Source organism: Xiphophorus maculatus, chromosome 9, assembly GCF_002775205.1.
Source record: "Xiphophorus maculatus strain JP 163 A chromosome 9, X_maculatus-5.0-male, whole genome shotgun sequence".
In the NCBI taxonomy this organism is placed as follows: domain Eukaryota; kingdom Metazoa; phylum Chordata; class Actinopteri; order Cyprinodontiformes; family Poeciliidae; genus Xiphophorus; species Xiphophorus maculatus.
In genome coordinates this window covers 22,633,208-22,647,833 of record NC_036451.1, presented here as the reverse complement: position 1 = coordinate 22,647,833, position 14,626 = coordinate 22,633,208, and the positions used below count along the sequence as shown (strand labels likewise).

General features: G+C 43.3%; 1 protein-coding gene across 2 annotated transcripts in view; it reads right to left on the bottom strand.

Annotated features, from left to right (window-relative positions):
- Nucleotides 1-766: 766 nt before the first annotated feature.
- LOC102235690 (capping protein, Arp2/3 and myosin-I linker protein 3-like) overlaps nucleotides 767-14,626 on the bottom strand; it is a 49,472-nt gene continuing 35,612 nt past the window's right edge. Inside the window, exons 25-40 of one of the 2 annotated variants that reach the window (XM_023339421.1) lie at nucleotides 14,485-14,604; nucleotides 14,283-14,396; nucleotides 14,031-14,206; nucleotides 13,830-13,917; nucleotides 13,612-13,731; nucleotides 9,092-9,158; nucleotides 8,764-8,951; nucleotides 8,430-8,509; nucleotides 6,421-6,594; nucleotides 4,857-5,049; nucleotides 4,100-4,775; nucleotides 2,959-3,053; nucleotides 2,603-2,729; nucleotides 2,207-2,278; nucleotides 1,595-1,702; nucleotides 767-1,349 (exon numbers count right to left, since the gene is read on the bottom strand). In XM_023339421.1, the coding sequence (XP_023195189.1) occupies nucleotides 1,309-1,349; nucleotides 1,595-1,702; nucleotides 2,207-2,278; nucleotides 2,603-2,729; nucleotides 2,959-3,053; nucleotides 4,100-4,775; nucleotides 4,857-5,049; nucleotides 6,421-6,594; nucleotides 8,430-8,509; nucleotides 8,764-8,951; nucleotides 9,092-9,158; nucleotides 13,612-13,731; nucleotides 13,830-13,917; nucleotides 14,031-14,206; nucleotides 14,283-14,396; nucleotides 14,485-14,604 (2,439 nt within the window). In that variant the 3' untranslated portion in view covers nucleotides 767-1,308. The remainder of the gene's footprint in view (nucleotides 1,350-1,594; nucleotides 1,703-2,206; nucleotides 2,279-2,602; nucleotides 2,730-2,958; nucleotides 3,054-4,099; nucleotides 4,776-4,856; nucleotides 5,050-6,420; nucleotides 6,595-8,429; nucleotides 8,510-8,763; nucleotides 8,952-9,091; nucleotides 9,159-13,611; nucleotides 13,732-13,829; nucleotides 13,918-14,030; nucleotides 14,207-14,282; nucleotides 14,397-14,484; nucleotides 14,605-14,626) is intronic. The other variant, XM_023339422.1, reaches the window with a different exon arrangement.

Genomic DNA, 14,626 nt, shown 5'->3' with positions numbered 1-14,626 from the left:
CTTTGCAGGTTCCCAAAAAGCCAAGTGAGGGACACCGATTTAGCTACTGGACACCGGATGGAACAAGATGGAGGACAATAACGGAGGAGAACCTTTCGTGATTGCTTAGAGACCACAGAAGACGTAACACTGGACTTTATATTCGCCTTCCAGCAAGGAGAACGACCCTTAACCTGCAGCCAGAAATGAATCAGAGGGTTTAGATCAAAGCCCCGTCACGTGAAACAATGGCTCAGTCAAAGTCCAGACCTAAATATTATTGAGAATCTTTTTATTGAGATAGTATAAGATTTAAAACCTTATACTATCCATCGAGTCTGAGTGAGAAACGGCTATAGAGTCCTACAAAAATACTTAGTGAAGCTGAACATTGAACTTTTGAAATATTTATTCACAAAAACTGCCCGAGCTCATAAACCCGTTTATGCTATTTCGTAATTATTCACTACTTTGTGTTAGCTTTTCACCTAAAAAAAAAAAAAAAAATCTAATTATGCTTCAGGCTGTAACATAGCGCACTGGGGAAAAAGGGACTGTGATGCAATAATTATTCATTATGCAGCATATAACTGAAATGCACAAATGTTTTTGAAATGGAAAATTTACTGGGGTTTTTTTTATCGGTGAAAAAACCCGCAAAAACAATTACGTCATAGTTATAGCAAGCATTTTCCTTCAAAAGAGTCGCCTCATCCGCCTGCAGTTACTGTAAAATGTAGCTCCTGTAGGGAGGAAGAAAATTAAAGCAATAAAATACAAATGCAGATAGAAGAAGTTCACCTTTTCTTTTATTCATGTTTAATTGATAACGTGAGGGTGCTCATACATAATATTTATTTCATCTATAAAATATATTACCTTTCCTGAAAGCAAAACTAGATAAAAATCATCAGGTTTCATTTGATAAGAAGCAACTAATTTTTCAAGTGTCAATCAAGGCAGTCAACTGGATCAGCGAATAAATGCATTGCAAATTCAAAAATAAAATCCAAAAATAAAGAGAAAAACCACATTCTAATGAAGACGTTTATCTTCTGGCCATAAAAGAAAAGAAAAAAAAAGCCACGACATTCGAGCGCTAGGCCCGCTTTCCAGCGACACACACGGCGACGATCGTTTACTTCTCTAAGGTAGCAAATGCTGTTTTCAAAAAGACTGCGGGTTCCGACGCGGGAAATTAAGCGGGAGGCAGAGGGAGCGCTTCAACAGAAACCAAGGCGATGCTTCGCGATGTTGGTCGTCTTCCCTCCTAGGCCCTGCGCTCTTCGCCCTCCGCCGCTGTCATGGCAACCCTGGGATTGTCAGCCGTCACACCAGCTCGCTGTGACCGGGTGCGGCGTTGAAGCTGTCTGCAAGGAACCAAAAAATAAATAAAAATATGATGCTGCGAAGGTGAGCTCAACTGGTACAAAGATACAAAAGCGTAAGTAGCTTTGACTCACACGCCTCCTCCGTTAGACACACACACACACACACACACACACACACACCCACACACACACACACACACACACACACACACACACACACACACACACACACACGCACACACACCCACACACACACGCACACAGATAAAAACAGAGACATGTACCAGACAAGTCCAGAGACTTGTTTCTGTTTTGTGGTAGTCTAGGTTTTTTCACGGGGGGTTTGCGATTTGGGGGCTTCTCAATGTTATTGGGGCTTTCTCTTTCAGAGCCTGAGGTCGGTGAGGGACAGGAGACAAGTCAACAGTTAGAGAAACACACTTTACACAAAACAGCAACAACACACTAAGACATGCACCACCTCATCTCCAAAAAGGGCTGGCTGCTTTCAGGTTCCCCGAGAAAGAAAAGGAGCAAAGAAAAGGCCCTTCAAACTGCATTAGGATACAAGAGGAGGTTCAGGGAGGCTTTCAGGTGAGCGTCGTCACCACACCTGCATTCAAATGTAACTTTAGTTGTAAAAAACATAAATACGGTTGCTTTCTTTCTATGGGTTTTAGCTTGCTTAAAAAGTTCACAGACAAATGGAAACGGTCTTCTAATTTACAAAATGGGGTAATGGTGTAATGTTCTACAGAAACAGACAAACAAAAAAAACCTCAGCAAACTTTTTTTTTTTTTTACAAGAGGAAAACTTAAACGTCAGATTTTTGGAGGTGAGGGTCGATCACAGCTCTGTTATGCTTAGTGAATAAAACCAGAAAACGACGTCGTACCTGCATCACAGGACATTGCCTTTCTGTTCCTCTGCGGCTTCGCAGGAGCCTGAGGTCTCAGTCCTTCGTCGCCTGAGCAACACATTCAAACAGCCGCAGTCAAAGCGCCGTCCTCCTTATGCGCGTCTTCACACACAGGAGACCTCGCTCACGCTCACACTATTGTCGACTGAATTTTCCACATTTTCTGCTTTCTTTTTTGAAGCGCAGGGAATTATTTAAAGTTAAAGTATTTCAGCCCGATTGCATTTTGAGCTACTCTTCCTGCATCGTGTTGTAAAGAAAACCTCAGTTTGTCAGGCTGCTCGTTGTAAGACCTGCTAATCTCTTTGTGTGGATACATTCAGACTGAATCCTGGCGTCTCCCTGCTAATCAGGATTTGTGGTGCGGGGTACCTTGACTCGCCGCTCTGCCTGGGAGCCCGTGGATCGGCTTGATGGCGGGAGGCGGCACCGGAGGAGGAGGCAAGTTCCTTTCATTCGCCGATTCTTTAGAAAAGGTCACGTAGGAGGAGGTCTTTGGCTGAGAGGCACAATTCAACAATGGCAACGAGAAAATCCGTTAGCCTCCGGGAAAAACTGTCGTGTTAAAATCTAAACCTTGAATTGTGCTCTTGGTTGGAGCTCATTAACCATGAATCACATTATTCACTTCTTTTTTGCCAACATCACATGACATCAGAGTGTGATTAGCGGATATTCACCACAAAGTACGATAGCTTTCAGCAGGTCAAACATTTTGTTTTTGTCACCTTTTCGGGAATGGGAGGAGGCTGACCCTCGGAATCTCGTCTTCTCTCTCTCCTCTCTGTCTTCCCAGCATCCCTCTCTTCATCGCCTTCCTCCTCTGCGCCAAACGATGAGAAGAGAAATTTGCTGTCATCAAAGCCAAACTCAAATTTGCTTTATGATCGCATCAACCGGGATAAATGATTTAAAAAACATTACAGAACGTCTGGTTTGTGACATCCAAGCTTAATGAGTGATTAATGTACAATAAGTTAGCAATAAACTGGAATAAAACAAAATGTATGATTTTTGAAACAGAAAAACAGATGATTTTTCTGTTCAGATTAGATTATCCACTGGTGACAATCTAGTGGAACGAGAACAGGAAGTTAAAATTTCAGAGGTTGTTTTGGGTCATAAATTTAACTGGAAATCTCTTATAAAATACACAAAGGAGAAATCATGTAAAAGTATTGGACTACTAAATTCAGCAAAAAAAATGTGTCATAACTGTCAGCACTCCCAAGAATTATATTATTAAATTGCTGTTCCATATCTGACTTTTTGCATAGGCACAAATAAAACTATCACCGAACCTTTGCTTGTGACACTTTATATAAAATAATTTTATATGAATGAATGCCAGAGAACAGACTAATAAATTGTTTATTCTATCAAAAATCTAGAAACTAAGAGATTTGGTTCATTTATAAATGCTATTAGGTATGTTTAACTAGAAAGAGATTATTGACAATTAATTTACAAACATTCATGACTTCCTGATTTAACTCCTTGAAATTGGGCCTCTGTCTCTTTAAGAAACTCCTGCTCTTTCTGAAACTCCGCCTTCAGGAAGTCATCACAACATGGCTCCTCCATTAACCCTTTAGCAACGTTTTCACCAGCGTTGCATTGAGAAGTGGCTTCTATAAAGATCTCAGCAGATGCTCACCAGGCGATTTGCACAGCTGAATGGTTGCCATGGGAGATTAAATAATTTCTCAAACATGCATGAAAGAATGAAAGCAACACTCCAGGCATGTTTTTGATTTGGGATTATAACATAATGTAAAGCTCAAAAAAGTGGATTTTATATAACACTGCCCCCTTAAATCGAGTGAATAAACTGATTGATTGATTGATTGATTGATTGATTGATTGTACCTGGCAGGGCGTCTGAACTCTCCCTCCTGTGTCTTGGCCGCAGTCGGGTCACGTTGGGTTTGCTGCTCTGCGGTGGGGGTTCTGGTTTCCGGCCTCCCCCTGCCTCTCCGCCGCTCCTCCACCCATCTGCTGGACCCCCTCCGTCTCCCTGCGGGTCCTGGGGATGCCACTCTATGGCTGCTGCCTCTGCGCTGCTCTTCAACAGGTCACCTCCCTCCTGTTTGGGCGACGGCGTCCTTTCCGACGGGTACGGAGGCAGCGGCCTTTGAGCCAAATGAAGCGGCTGGACTTGTCTGTCCTGCTTTCGCCCCGTCCACTGACTGTCCACCTGTAAGTCCACGGGTCTGCTCTCAGACCACGACCTTTCAATCTGCCTGCCGCCCATCCACTGCCTCTCTATCTTCCTGTCGATCTGGCGCTGGGTGTGCCTGTCGACGGTCCACTGCCTCTCCACGGGCCTGCTCTCGGCCCAGTACCTGTCGCTCTGTCTGTCGGACGTCCTCGGCTCTCCGGGGGTCCTCTCGTCAAAGCGCTGCCTCTCTGCCGGCGTCTCGCCCGGCCGGCTCTCGATCATCCAGTCCGCTTCCGCCTCCAGCACTTCTGTCCGCTGTTTGTCGTCCACCCAGTACTTATCCGTCTCCCCTGGCTGCTCGAACACGGCGTCCATTTCAGAGATCTGTCAAAACACAGGACGAAGAGGCGAGATAGACTGAGCGCGGTGAAAGTATAAGCAAACAGAGGAAGGGCTGCTCAGTACCTCTTGGGGAGAGTAGAAGGGGTGTTTTCCTCCTCCCATGCCTGGGTGAGGGATCCCCGGCACCGGTGGCGGACTCAGGATAAGAGCGCCTTTTCCCTGTTGATCATTCATTTTCCCGTCGGCCCCGTCGCTGGGAGACTTGGCGGCTGGCCGCGGAGCTTGGAGGAGTGTGTATACATTCTCCATTGCTGTCCTAAAAGAGAGCGTGTACAAACTGATCGGACGCCGGACATAAAACCCAAGCAGATGAAACTACGAAGCTTCGCAAAAGTGTTCACTCGTTCATTATAGCAAGTTCTGTCCCAGGATAGCCCTGTTATTTAACTCATTATGTCCCATCAGCTCTGACCAGCTTCCCTGAACAGCTTCCCGGAACATGATGCTGCCACTACCATGCTGCACAGTGTAGAGTGTGTAAAAGGAGGGAGTATTATGTAAAATCAACTTTTTTGAGCTTTGTATCATGTTATAATGTTACTGCCTCATCAAAAACATACCTGGAGTGTTGCTTTGATTCTTTCACGCAAGTTTGGAAAATCCTTGAATCTTCCGTGGCAACCATTCAGGGCGCCTAAACGATCGGTCTCACAAAGCTCCGCCTATTTCAACACAGCTCCTCCAGACTAGTGGCAGCAGCAATTAACAAATCCCCGCTGATCTCATCGTAGGAACTACTACTCAGTCCTATGCTCCTAAGAATGTAAACGGCTTAATGGAGGAACGTTGTGGTGATGATGAGGAGGAGCAGGAGCTTCTTAAAGAAACAGAGGCCCAAATACAAGGCATCAAATTGCAAAGTCAAATTTTGTTCATGTTTGGCACACTCAGCATTTTTATAACAACTGAAAGTAACATAGTTACTTGATTGTGCTATAAAAGAGCACTGTGAGTCTTGAAAATACACGGTAGTATGTAATAAAGTCCTCAACGTATGAATACTGATTAAGATACAAATAGCATAATCAAGAGGTATCATTATTCCTGGTAAAGATCTGAGTTTTACTGGCCTAATCTGCGTTTAAGGAGAAGTGAGGCCATTTCTAACTACTTAGTTGACTTTTGAATCCAAAACGGAGCCGCCAGCTGTCATCCGCACCTGTGCAAACACTGTGACATCAGCCTGCTGCTGCACTGGCACCTCTCAGTGATTCCTTAAGTCAACACAGGAAACATGGAGATTCAGAGCGCCGTTTGTTGAGAATTTATCAGCTCAGAGCAGCGGATTTTCACAGAGAAAACCAAAAGGAGCTGACCACCAGAAACTCTGAGCCTGTGGTTCTATAAAGTGCTTTGGAAAAAGTATTTATATCCCTTGTACCTCTCATGTAGTATTACAGCCACAAACTTTGGTCCATTTTATTGTTTTTTTTAGACATTTACAAGCTCTTGTTGCTCTGATTCCTTTAAACAAAATCTGTTGCAACTTGTTGCCTTTAGAAGTTGCTTGATTAGTAAGGCCTTAGATGAATGGTGGATAACTAAGGGGCATAGTGGGATGCCATTCCTACTGGATAAAGTCTTTCCAAGAAATAATCTTAGAGTGTGTCTGTGGAAAATGTCTCACCCCGTGGGCGCCGTAGCAACCGTGTGACACCCATCTCCGTAGACCTCCACCTCTGACTCCGGCCCCTGATTGGACAGGGTCTGGCTGCGGTTCCTACGGAAGCCAAAGATGGCCAGCATGTTCCTCCTTTTCTTCCTCCTCAGAGAGTGTGCTTTATGCAGGGAGGAAAGCTGACTGAAAGTGGGGAGAAAGGCTGCATGTCACACACTCACACACACACAGTCCAGTTCAACACAGTCATCCTGTTGGTTCACACACGAGCCCCTTCTGTTAAGATGTCACCAAATTCATCACGGCCATCTGGGTCGCTTGTTTGTCTGCTCTGCTACTGCAGTAGCGGTGTTGCTAGGATACATGTCTTAAGGACACAACAATAATGGCTTTTTATATGGTTTTAAATATATATATGTATATATATATATATATATATATATATATATACATACATATAAATTTTTTGAAGTAACAAAGTCACACATAAATCACAACCATATTTTTGTGAATTTAGTCCTTTTTTTGTGACATTACAAAAGACTTTATGAGACTGTCATAGCAAAACAGCGTCTTCAGTCAGAGGCTTCTTCTAATTTGCTGTAATACAGACTGCTACAGGAGATCCTTCCTGCCCACAACCATCAGCATCTACTGTATAATAACTCTTTAAAGAATCCTGAATTAGTATTGGCTACAACAACATTTAATTTCCCTTTGGGATTACTTTTGAATTTGAATAATAGTTGCGGATTCGAATGAGAAACAATTACTCAAATATTTTATAGAAGCCTTTAGAAAAAGATAAATACTAAAAAACTAAAGAAAAAAAAAAAAAGGATGAAATTGTTTCTGATTTAAATACTCCAGCTTGAAAACAAAACTTTCTACTGGAGCTCAAAGACGTTTTTTTTTTTTTTTTTTTTTTTTTTTTTTGCTGAAATCTCATGTGAGCCGGAACATTTGAACAGACCACAACCGATTTTCACTCATGTATTTCAAACTGGTAACCTGAAATATCTCATAGGACAAGACAATTGAAGCCAACCTCATCAGCAAAATAGCACATGGGTCTCTAGGCTACCTTTGCAGCTGATTGTCAATCAAGCTATCCAGGCTGGGGGAGTTAAGTTGCCAGGTGACACCAACGCTCTGTAACATTGAATTGTTTACCCTGAGCCGCCCAACAAACCGCGAAAACTGTATTTTATTTTACACAAAGCACAAACTCAAAGGAGAAATCATGCAAGGTTACCTTTCCTATTCAGGTCTGTCTACTGTATCTGGCCTTTTATTGAACAAATGCAGCAGGACGTTTTGGTCTCTACACGATCACGCTGCTACAAATCTGCTCTGCTTTTTAATTCTCTGGCCCTGTGCACAAGTGTGTTGCACAGTTACTGCCTGTGATTTTAAAAGATTATTATTCGTAAAGTTCCTTTAAATGCTCGTGGTTAAATGCGCTGAAGGTTCTGGAGTAAGCACAGAATTTCCTGATGAGTGGGTCAACGCCATTTCGTTTTGTTTGCAATAAAAAACAAAAGTTAGCAGGTTGGAAAGTCAGCATGGAACCTGAACAAGCTCGGTTCCTCAATGCTTTAGCTGGGTACGTATTTTTGGAATAGTACAGTTGAGAGGATAGATTGGTTGGTTTTTCCTTAGAGAAATATCCACTTTTTCTTCTATTATTTTTTTATATCATTGAATTATTTTACTGTTTGTTTTAAAAATTATTTTTCTACTTTCTCAGCCAGCTTTACTTATTGTTACATAACATCCAATCTTATGGACTCCTCATGTAATTCAAAAGTGCTCATTCATTTTTAATGTGTTGCGAAACATCGAAAATGGACGACTGCAGCAAAAGTGGAAATAAAATCTACACAGCAGCAGTGAAAAAACCGTGTGAAAAACCGAATGTGCAGGCTAAGCTTGTAAAGTCTGTGGCTATTTTGTTAGCGGAGGTTCACGGCGGGAGGTGAAATGCTGGAGGTGGAGAACATCAAAGCGTCCCTCACCTGTCAGGTAAAACTCGTTTTGTATAAAAATCTGGGAGTCCGTCGTCCAGAGGGCTTATTCCTCCATTTTCACTGCAGTGCTGGGCACAGACACACACAAACACTCCCCTCAGAGAGGCTCGTTCTGCGGGGTTCATTTGTAAAAGTTATGTACGCAGTAAAACAGACGGGGTACACTGCATGCACTGAGATGACATAGTCCAATTGAAAGCTTATATTTGACAAAGACAGAAGTTGAAAGACGAAATACCGGGAAACATTAGTTAAATCTAGAGCTTGGAAAGAAAAGTGAAAAAACGGAAAATTTAAAGGCGATGAAAAGATTTGTCCCTACTGTTTCCGCGGTGATGTGTCCTCCCCTGTGCCTCCGGGGAGGCCTCGGCCGAACGCGCGTCACGTGGCGCAGCGGCAGACCCTGCGTGGGCAGCTCCGACAGGCCTTCCCAGGACGCCGAGTGGGACAGCGGCGAGGAGTACGACGGCCCAGAGGGAGGCGGAGAGGAGCTGGAGTCGTCACACAAGCCTGTTGGTGGCGACACGGAAGGGCAGGAGATGCAACGAGGAGACGTTCGGGCCCGGATTCAAAGACGCGACGCACGCTGAGCTCAATGGGAGGGAGGGGGGGAGAAGAAAAGGAAAAGGTGTAAGAGGATGAGTACTCACTCAGCCTGGTGGAGACGGGTCGTATTCTCCTCGTTCTGGAGCTGCGCTTCTTAATGGCAATCGTGTCCTGGGAGGATGAAAAGTAGACAGAAAGAGAAGGGCAAAGATTATGTCATCCTCTGGGCGAACAAAGCAAGGGACCGGATAAAGCCTTCTTGAGAGAGAACGCGCAAGAATGATTTGGATATAAAAAGCAAACGAACAAACAGCTGGATCAATGAATAATCCACTCCTGATGTACTGGAGGAAGGGTAAAAAAAAAAAAAAAAAAAGACCTCTAAGCAACTCTGAAGACTTGCGAGATCTAAAATGTGTTAAAAAAAGTTATGGTGGTGTGAACAAGGAGGTTTCTGACACCATGAGAGCCTCCAGAGCCACATAAAGACAGTCACAAAGTCGGCCTTCTATCACCTGAAGAACATTTCCAGGATTAAAGGACTAATGTCTCAGCCAGATCTAGAGAAACTCATCCATGCGTTCATCTTCAGTTGTATTGATTATTGCAACAGCGTCTTCACAGGTCTGTCCAACAAATCAATCAATCAGCTGCAGCTGATCCAGAATGCTGCTGCTGGCGTTCTCACTAAAACCAGGAAGGTAGAGCACATAACACCAGTTTTAAAGTCCCTCCACTGGCTCCCTGTAGCTCAAAGAATAGACTTTAAAATACTGTTGTTAGTTTATAAATCACTGAACGGCTTAACACCACAATACATTAAAGATCTGCTGTTGTTGTATCAACCTTCCAGACCTCTCAGGTCTTCCGGTTCTGGTTCTGCTCTGCATCCCCAGAACCAGAACCAAACGAGGAGAAGCAGCTTTCAGCATCTATGCACCACAAATTTTTATAACAAACTTCCGGAAAACTGCAAAACAGCTGAAACACTGACTTCCTTTAAATCTCGACTAAAAACCCACCTGTTTAGGATTGTATTTGAAATGTAATCAATTACAAATTTATTGATGGAACTTGACTTAATGTCGTGTTTTGATTATTGATTCTATCTTGCGTTGTGTTTCTGTGTTTGATATGATGTAAAGCACTTTGAAATGCCTTGCTGCTGAAATGTGCTATACAAATAAAATGTGATTGATTGACTGATGAGCATGTCAGCTGTGAGAGCAAAGTGCAGAAACCCAAAAGGTCCAAAAATAAACAGCATATTTTAAAAGACATTTTATTGACCTCCTTGACATGACAATCTGTTCAGAATAATTTCAAAGAACAATTTGGTACAATGTGTTTTCGAATGCTTTACACTATCACACACCATTTGCTAACTGTCTCTCAATAGCATAAAAAGACAGATTTTAGTAAATATTATTGTACTTCAATAATATTGAACATACATCAGGCCTACATGCACACACAGACTTATTTTATTAATTGTCGCAACAATGACCCTGTAATAACGTAGTCGTTGACTTATCTTATGCTACACTATGCAGATGCTGCGCCTGCAGATTGACTTACCTCAGCATGCTGAGTGCTCGGAAAAAGGCTCCATCTGACCCACTTTGATCTACTTTCTGATTAATTCAGCTAATAACTGTGCATAAGGCACCGAAGTTTTCAAGCTTTCAACTTCAATAGGTGCGGAAAAATGAGTGAAACACAGGTTAGAGACATGACAGATCTGGCTGTTTCCCCCCAAAATGTGGCTAATTCCTTAATGTTTACACACTTTTAGCAAACCTCTCCAGACACGACAACACACACGGCTCACAGCATGGCTGAAGCTTTTCCCCATGAGATGCTTGGAATGGAAGTGTTTACGTTTAGAGCAAATAAAATACTTCAAATTCCTGACAGGTTTAGGAGAGAGACACTGAGACGAGAGTGGTGCATGACCAGTCTAAACGGAAACTGGAAAAAAACAACAACAAAAAAACCTCCTGTTTAAAAACCTCGTAGGTCTGAACTGCTGTCTTATTAATGCAAACCCGCTCTCCTGGTGTGTCAGCAGACGTTTATGATTCGTTCTTTATCAGACTGAGGAGATACTTCCTCCATTATAGCCATTCTGATTTGATTCAGATAGTATTAAACCGTTCTTCTTTAGAGATAAGTTTGAAAAGCAAGGCAATAAGGTAAAAATAATTTGATCTAAACTGTGAAAAAGAAACGAGAGTAATTTCATTTTTTTTTTTTTAAAGTTTACACTTAATATAATTGCAGACTTCTTTGCACCAGAAATGATCTCAGATTGTTTGCAAAGAGCTATTGCGGCAAATAAACGCTTATAAATGCATGAGTGCATAAACAGCGGCCACGTAGCAATACAGCCAGCCTACAAGACGGTACAAGAATTTCTTAACATAAATGTTGCTAATTCACAAAAACTTGCCTAAAAGTGGTTAAAGTACTCATCTTGTTATCTGGTAACTTAGACCTTTTCCACTGGAGAAAGTCAAGCTAGCACAGCCTAAAGAAGGTGCCTTGTGACTCAGACTGTGGTGACAAATATCACCGTTTTCTCCATATTGAGGTTGTTCAGTCTGCAATTTACTGACTGCTAAAGCTAACTCAACAGAGCTGCAATTCAATGGTAAACCAGCCATTAATGAATAAAACACAAACAGCAAAAAGCCGGGAGTTAATGTGAGAACCATAAACAATTTTCAAAGTCACAACTCTGGCTTCTTGGGCAGATTGACTTTGTGGGAACCAGTCTGAGTATGAACCAGAGAATTTTGCAAACAAGACGGAAGTATTTAGGTGCAGTGAAAACCATAGGCTTAGCACACAAGCATTTAATATTTAGCCTGCTGTGTTTCATGTATGCACACAAGCCTGACTGTTTGATGTCAGCTGGGCGGGTTGTTAGAAATAACAGGCCTCTTAAATGCTATGCTTCAATCACTCCAATCAGTGCAAGCTCCTAAAGGCCAAGAAACAATCGAATTGACAACGCATCATCCATTCAAGTGTTGTAAAACTGTTTCCTGCGGAGGAGCCGAACCCTCTCAGCGTTTCTGACCTTTAGCTGCGGCGGTCCTGTCAGGAGAGTGGGAATAACAGTTCAGATGACGAGAACTTCATTTCCGACAGCTCTGACGAGACCGAGGCACTGCTTTTAATTTCTGTCAGAAATGCAGTAAACAGGAACAATAATCTCATTTAATCGACATCTCAGCCGAGGCGGGTATTGTGTAGGATGTCGGTAATTTCTGACTCTACAACTGCAGAATAAAATAAAGCAATAATTAGTAAGTAGTTGACTTTGTAAGAGCAAACTTAAGGAGGACAAAACCAGAAAAAGAGTTGCGTAAACCTCCCCCCTGCAGGCTCTTACAGAGAATAATAAAACTCTTACTGTCTGCTGAATTAAAACTGATGGAGTCAGATTTGACAGAGACAAAACAACTGCTGGAGGCAGAAGGAGGGAAAAAATTATAGTTTTCCAATTTCCCAGACTTTACAAGAAAAATGTTACTTTTGCAGTACATGATTTTAGAGGTAAAAGCATAGCTCAGCAAAATCTTTTAAATCTCTTTGCGATTGACTGCTGGCAAGGAAAAAAAAAACAAAAAAAAAAAACGTTTCCTGCAAAGATGGCTGCAGGCAAAACCTTCAAAAACAAGAATGGACTGCTGCTGTCAGGGGGTTAAGCTGTAGAAAGCAGACTCCACTTCACAGGTACCTACCGCTCTCGAGGTTTTATGCTGATTGTGCCATTTTTCTTCAATTCATTCAACATCCGTTGACAAAAATAACAAAAATAAGAGACACTTCAGGAAATAGGCTGGCAGCTGACAGGTTCCTGCTGTTTGTGATGACCGGTGACAAGGCTGAAGCTTTCATCAGGCTCGTAAAAAAGGACATTCTTCAGTGTGGGAGTTGTCACAGACAGATATTTGCTATTTACTGTATCGATTTCTAATAGAGCCGGCGAGCCAAAAACTTTTTGTTTTGGAAAACTGACCTTAAATCAGACGCCACTAAAAAGGAAGTGTAGGGCGTGGAATTAACTGAGGTGGCAAAACAAAGTTCGTTCTGGCAAGAATTAATGTGTTGAAGTCCTTAAAGCCCCTTTCTGTGATGCTATTTTAAAATGTCATGACTTCACTGTGGGACGGGGTTGTACATTTGACAACCAATCCTCTATGGAAGAAATTGGCGATTGGGCAGATAGCATTATGTTGTATAACAAAGTTGACAAAACTTAGTTATACAGTCACCACACTCTCTCACACAGTGTGACATTGCCTCTGCTTCTGCGTTGTATAATTAATGACTTCTCCTGGAAGGAATGCTAACAGTAATACGAAGAATACTGTTTTTTTTATCATCTAATTTAATAGTTCCTGAAAAGAAACTGAAATTATCGACAATCGGCGGCAAGATTGATCGGTGCATTTCTGCCTGAGTTGCACAAAACGACCATCGTAAACAAAACATTTAAGGCAAGAAACAACCGATGGTGGGTGAGGTAAGTATGACACATTTCCAGAAAAAATAAAAATGATAACACACACATACACACGCACGCGCAGCAACACACAATGTCCACACTCACTATGCTGGTGCCGAGCTCTTCATCTGTGATGTCCAGGGAGTCTCTGTGTCTGTTAAAACTCCACGCTGTCCCATCTTCACACGTCCCTTCCCAGCATTTTAGATGAGACACCTGCCGGGTCTGAGACACACGGCACTCTTAAACTCTTTTGTCACCCACTCGTACAATCAATCTGTGTTGCTTTCACACCCTTTCGCGGAGAGCAGGCCAGTGTTTACCAGAGTCTTGTGGGTGGCGTAGAGCTCCTGCAGGATTTGGTCCACGATGGAGTTGGTGAGATAGGAAACCACGGACAGCTTCACTTCTCTGAAGAAGATGGAGTATGAGGCAAGGCAGAGACAGATGAGAAGCGGTTAGTAAAGGTGAGAGCAAATCAATGCCCCCGCTTATCAGACTCACGACTGCTTTGCTGCTCTTACTCCAAAGCCCTGTGAATGTCCTGCGCTGCTCTTTCCATGAGGGCGGTGCGGATGGCGGAGCGAGGGATGGACACCCGCTCGGAGACGGACGAGAGCGGAGGGCTTAATCTCTCTGCCGCAGACGATGATAAAGGACAGAGCTCGCGGCAGAGTGACACCATGGAGTCGACGATCACCTGAAACGGACAGCGCCTGTCACGAACTCTGTCTTCCGTCGGGGAGGGCAAGGCGAAAGAAAGCTCTCGGATCTACCTGCAGCTCCTTATCGGCGGCTTTGGCGAGTTCGCCGGCCAGGGAGTCCAATCTCTGCCGCACGGGCCCGTCCACAGACAGCACGTGGGCCAGCTCGCACAGCGACGGGTAGAGCTGGGGAGACATCGGGGGGAGAGGGTTCGTTCGAATTCAGACCGAACGCAACGTAGACCAACGCGTATAAACATCTCGTATCACTCACAGCTCGAGAGTTCCTGGCCTCTTTCAGGACTTGTTTGGCGGCTTGAATCTCCTCCAGCTCTCCGGCGCCTCGCAACAAGCAAAGCTGCTGCTGGACGCGCACGCAGAGGCGCTCCATCACCTGGGAAACAAACAGGGCAGGC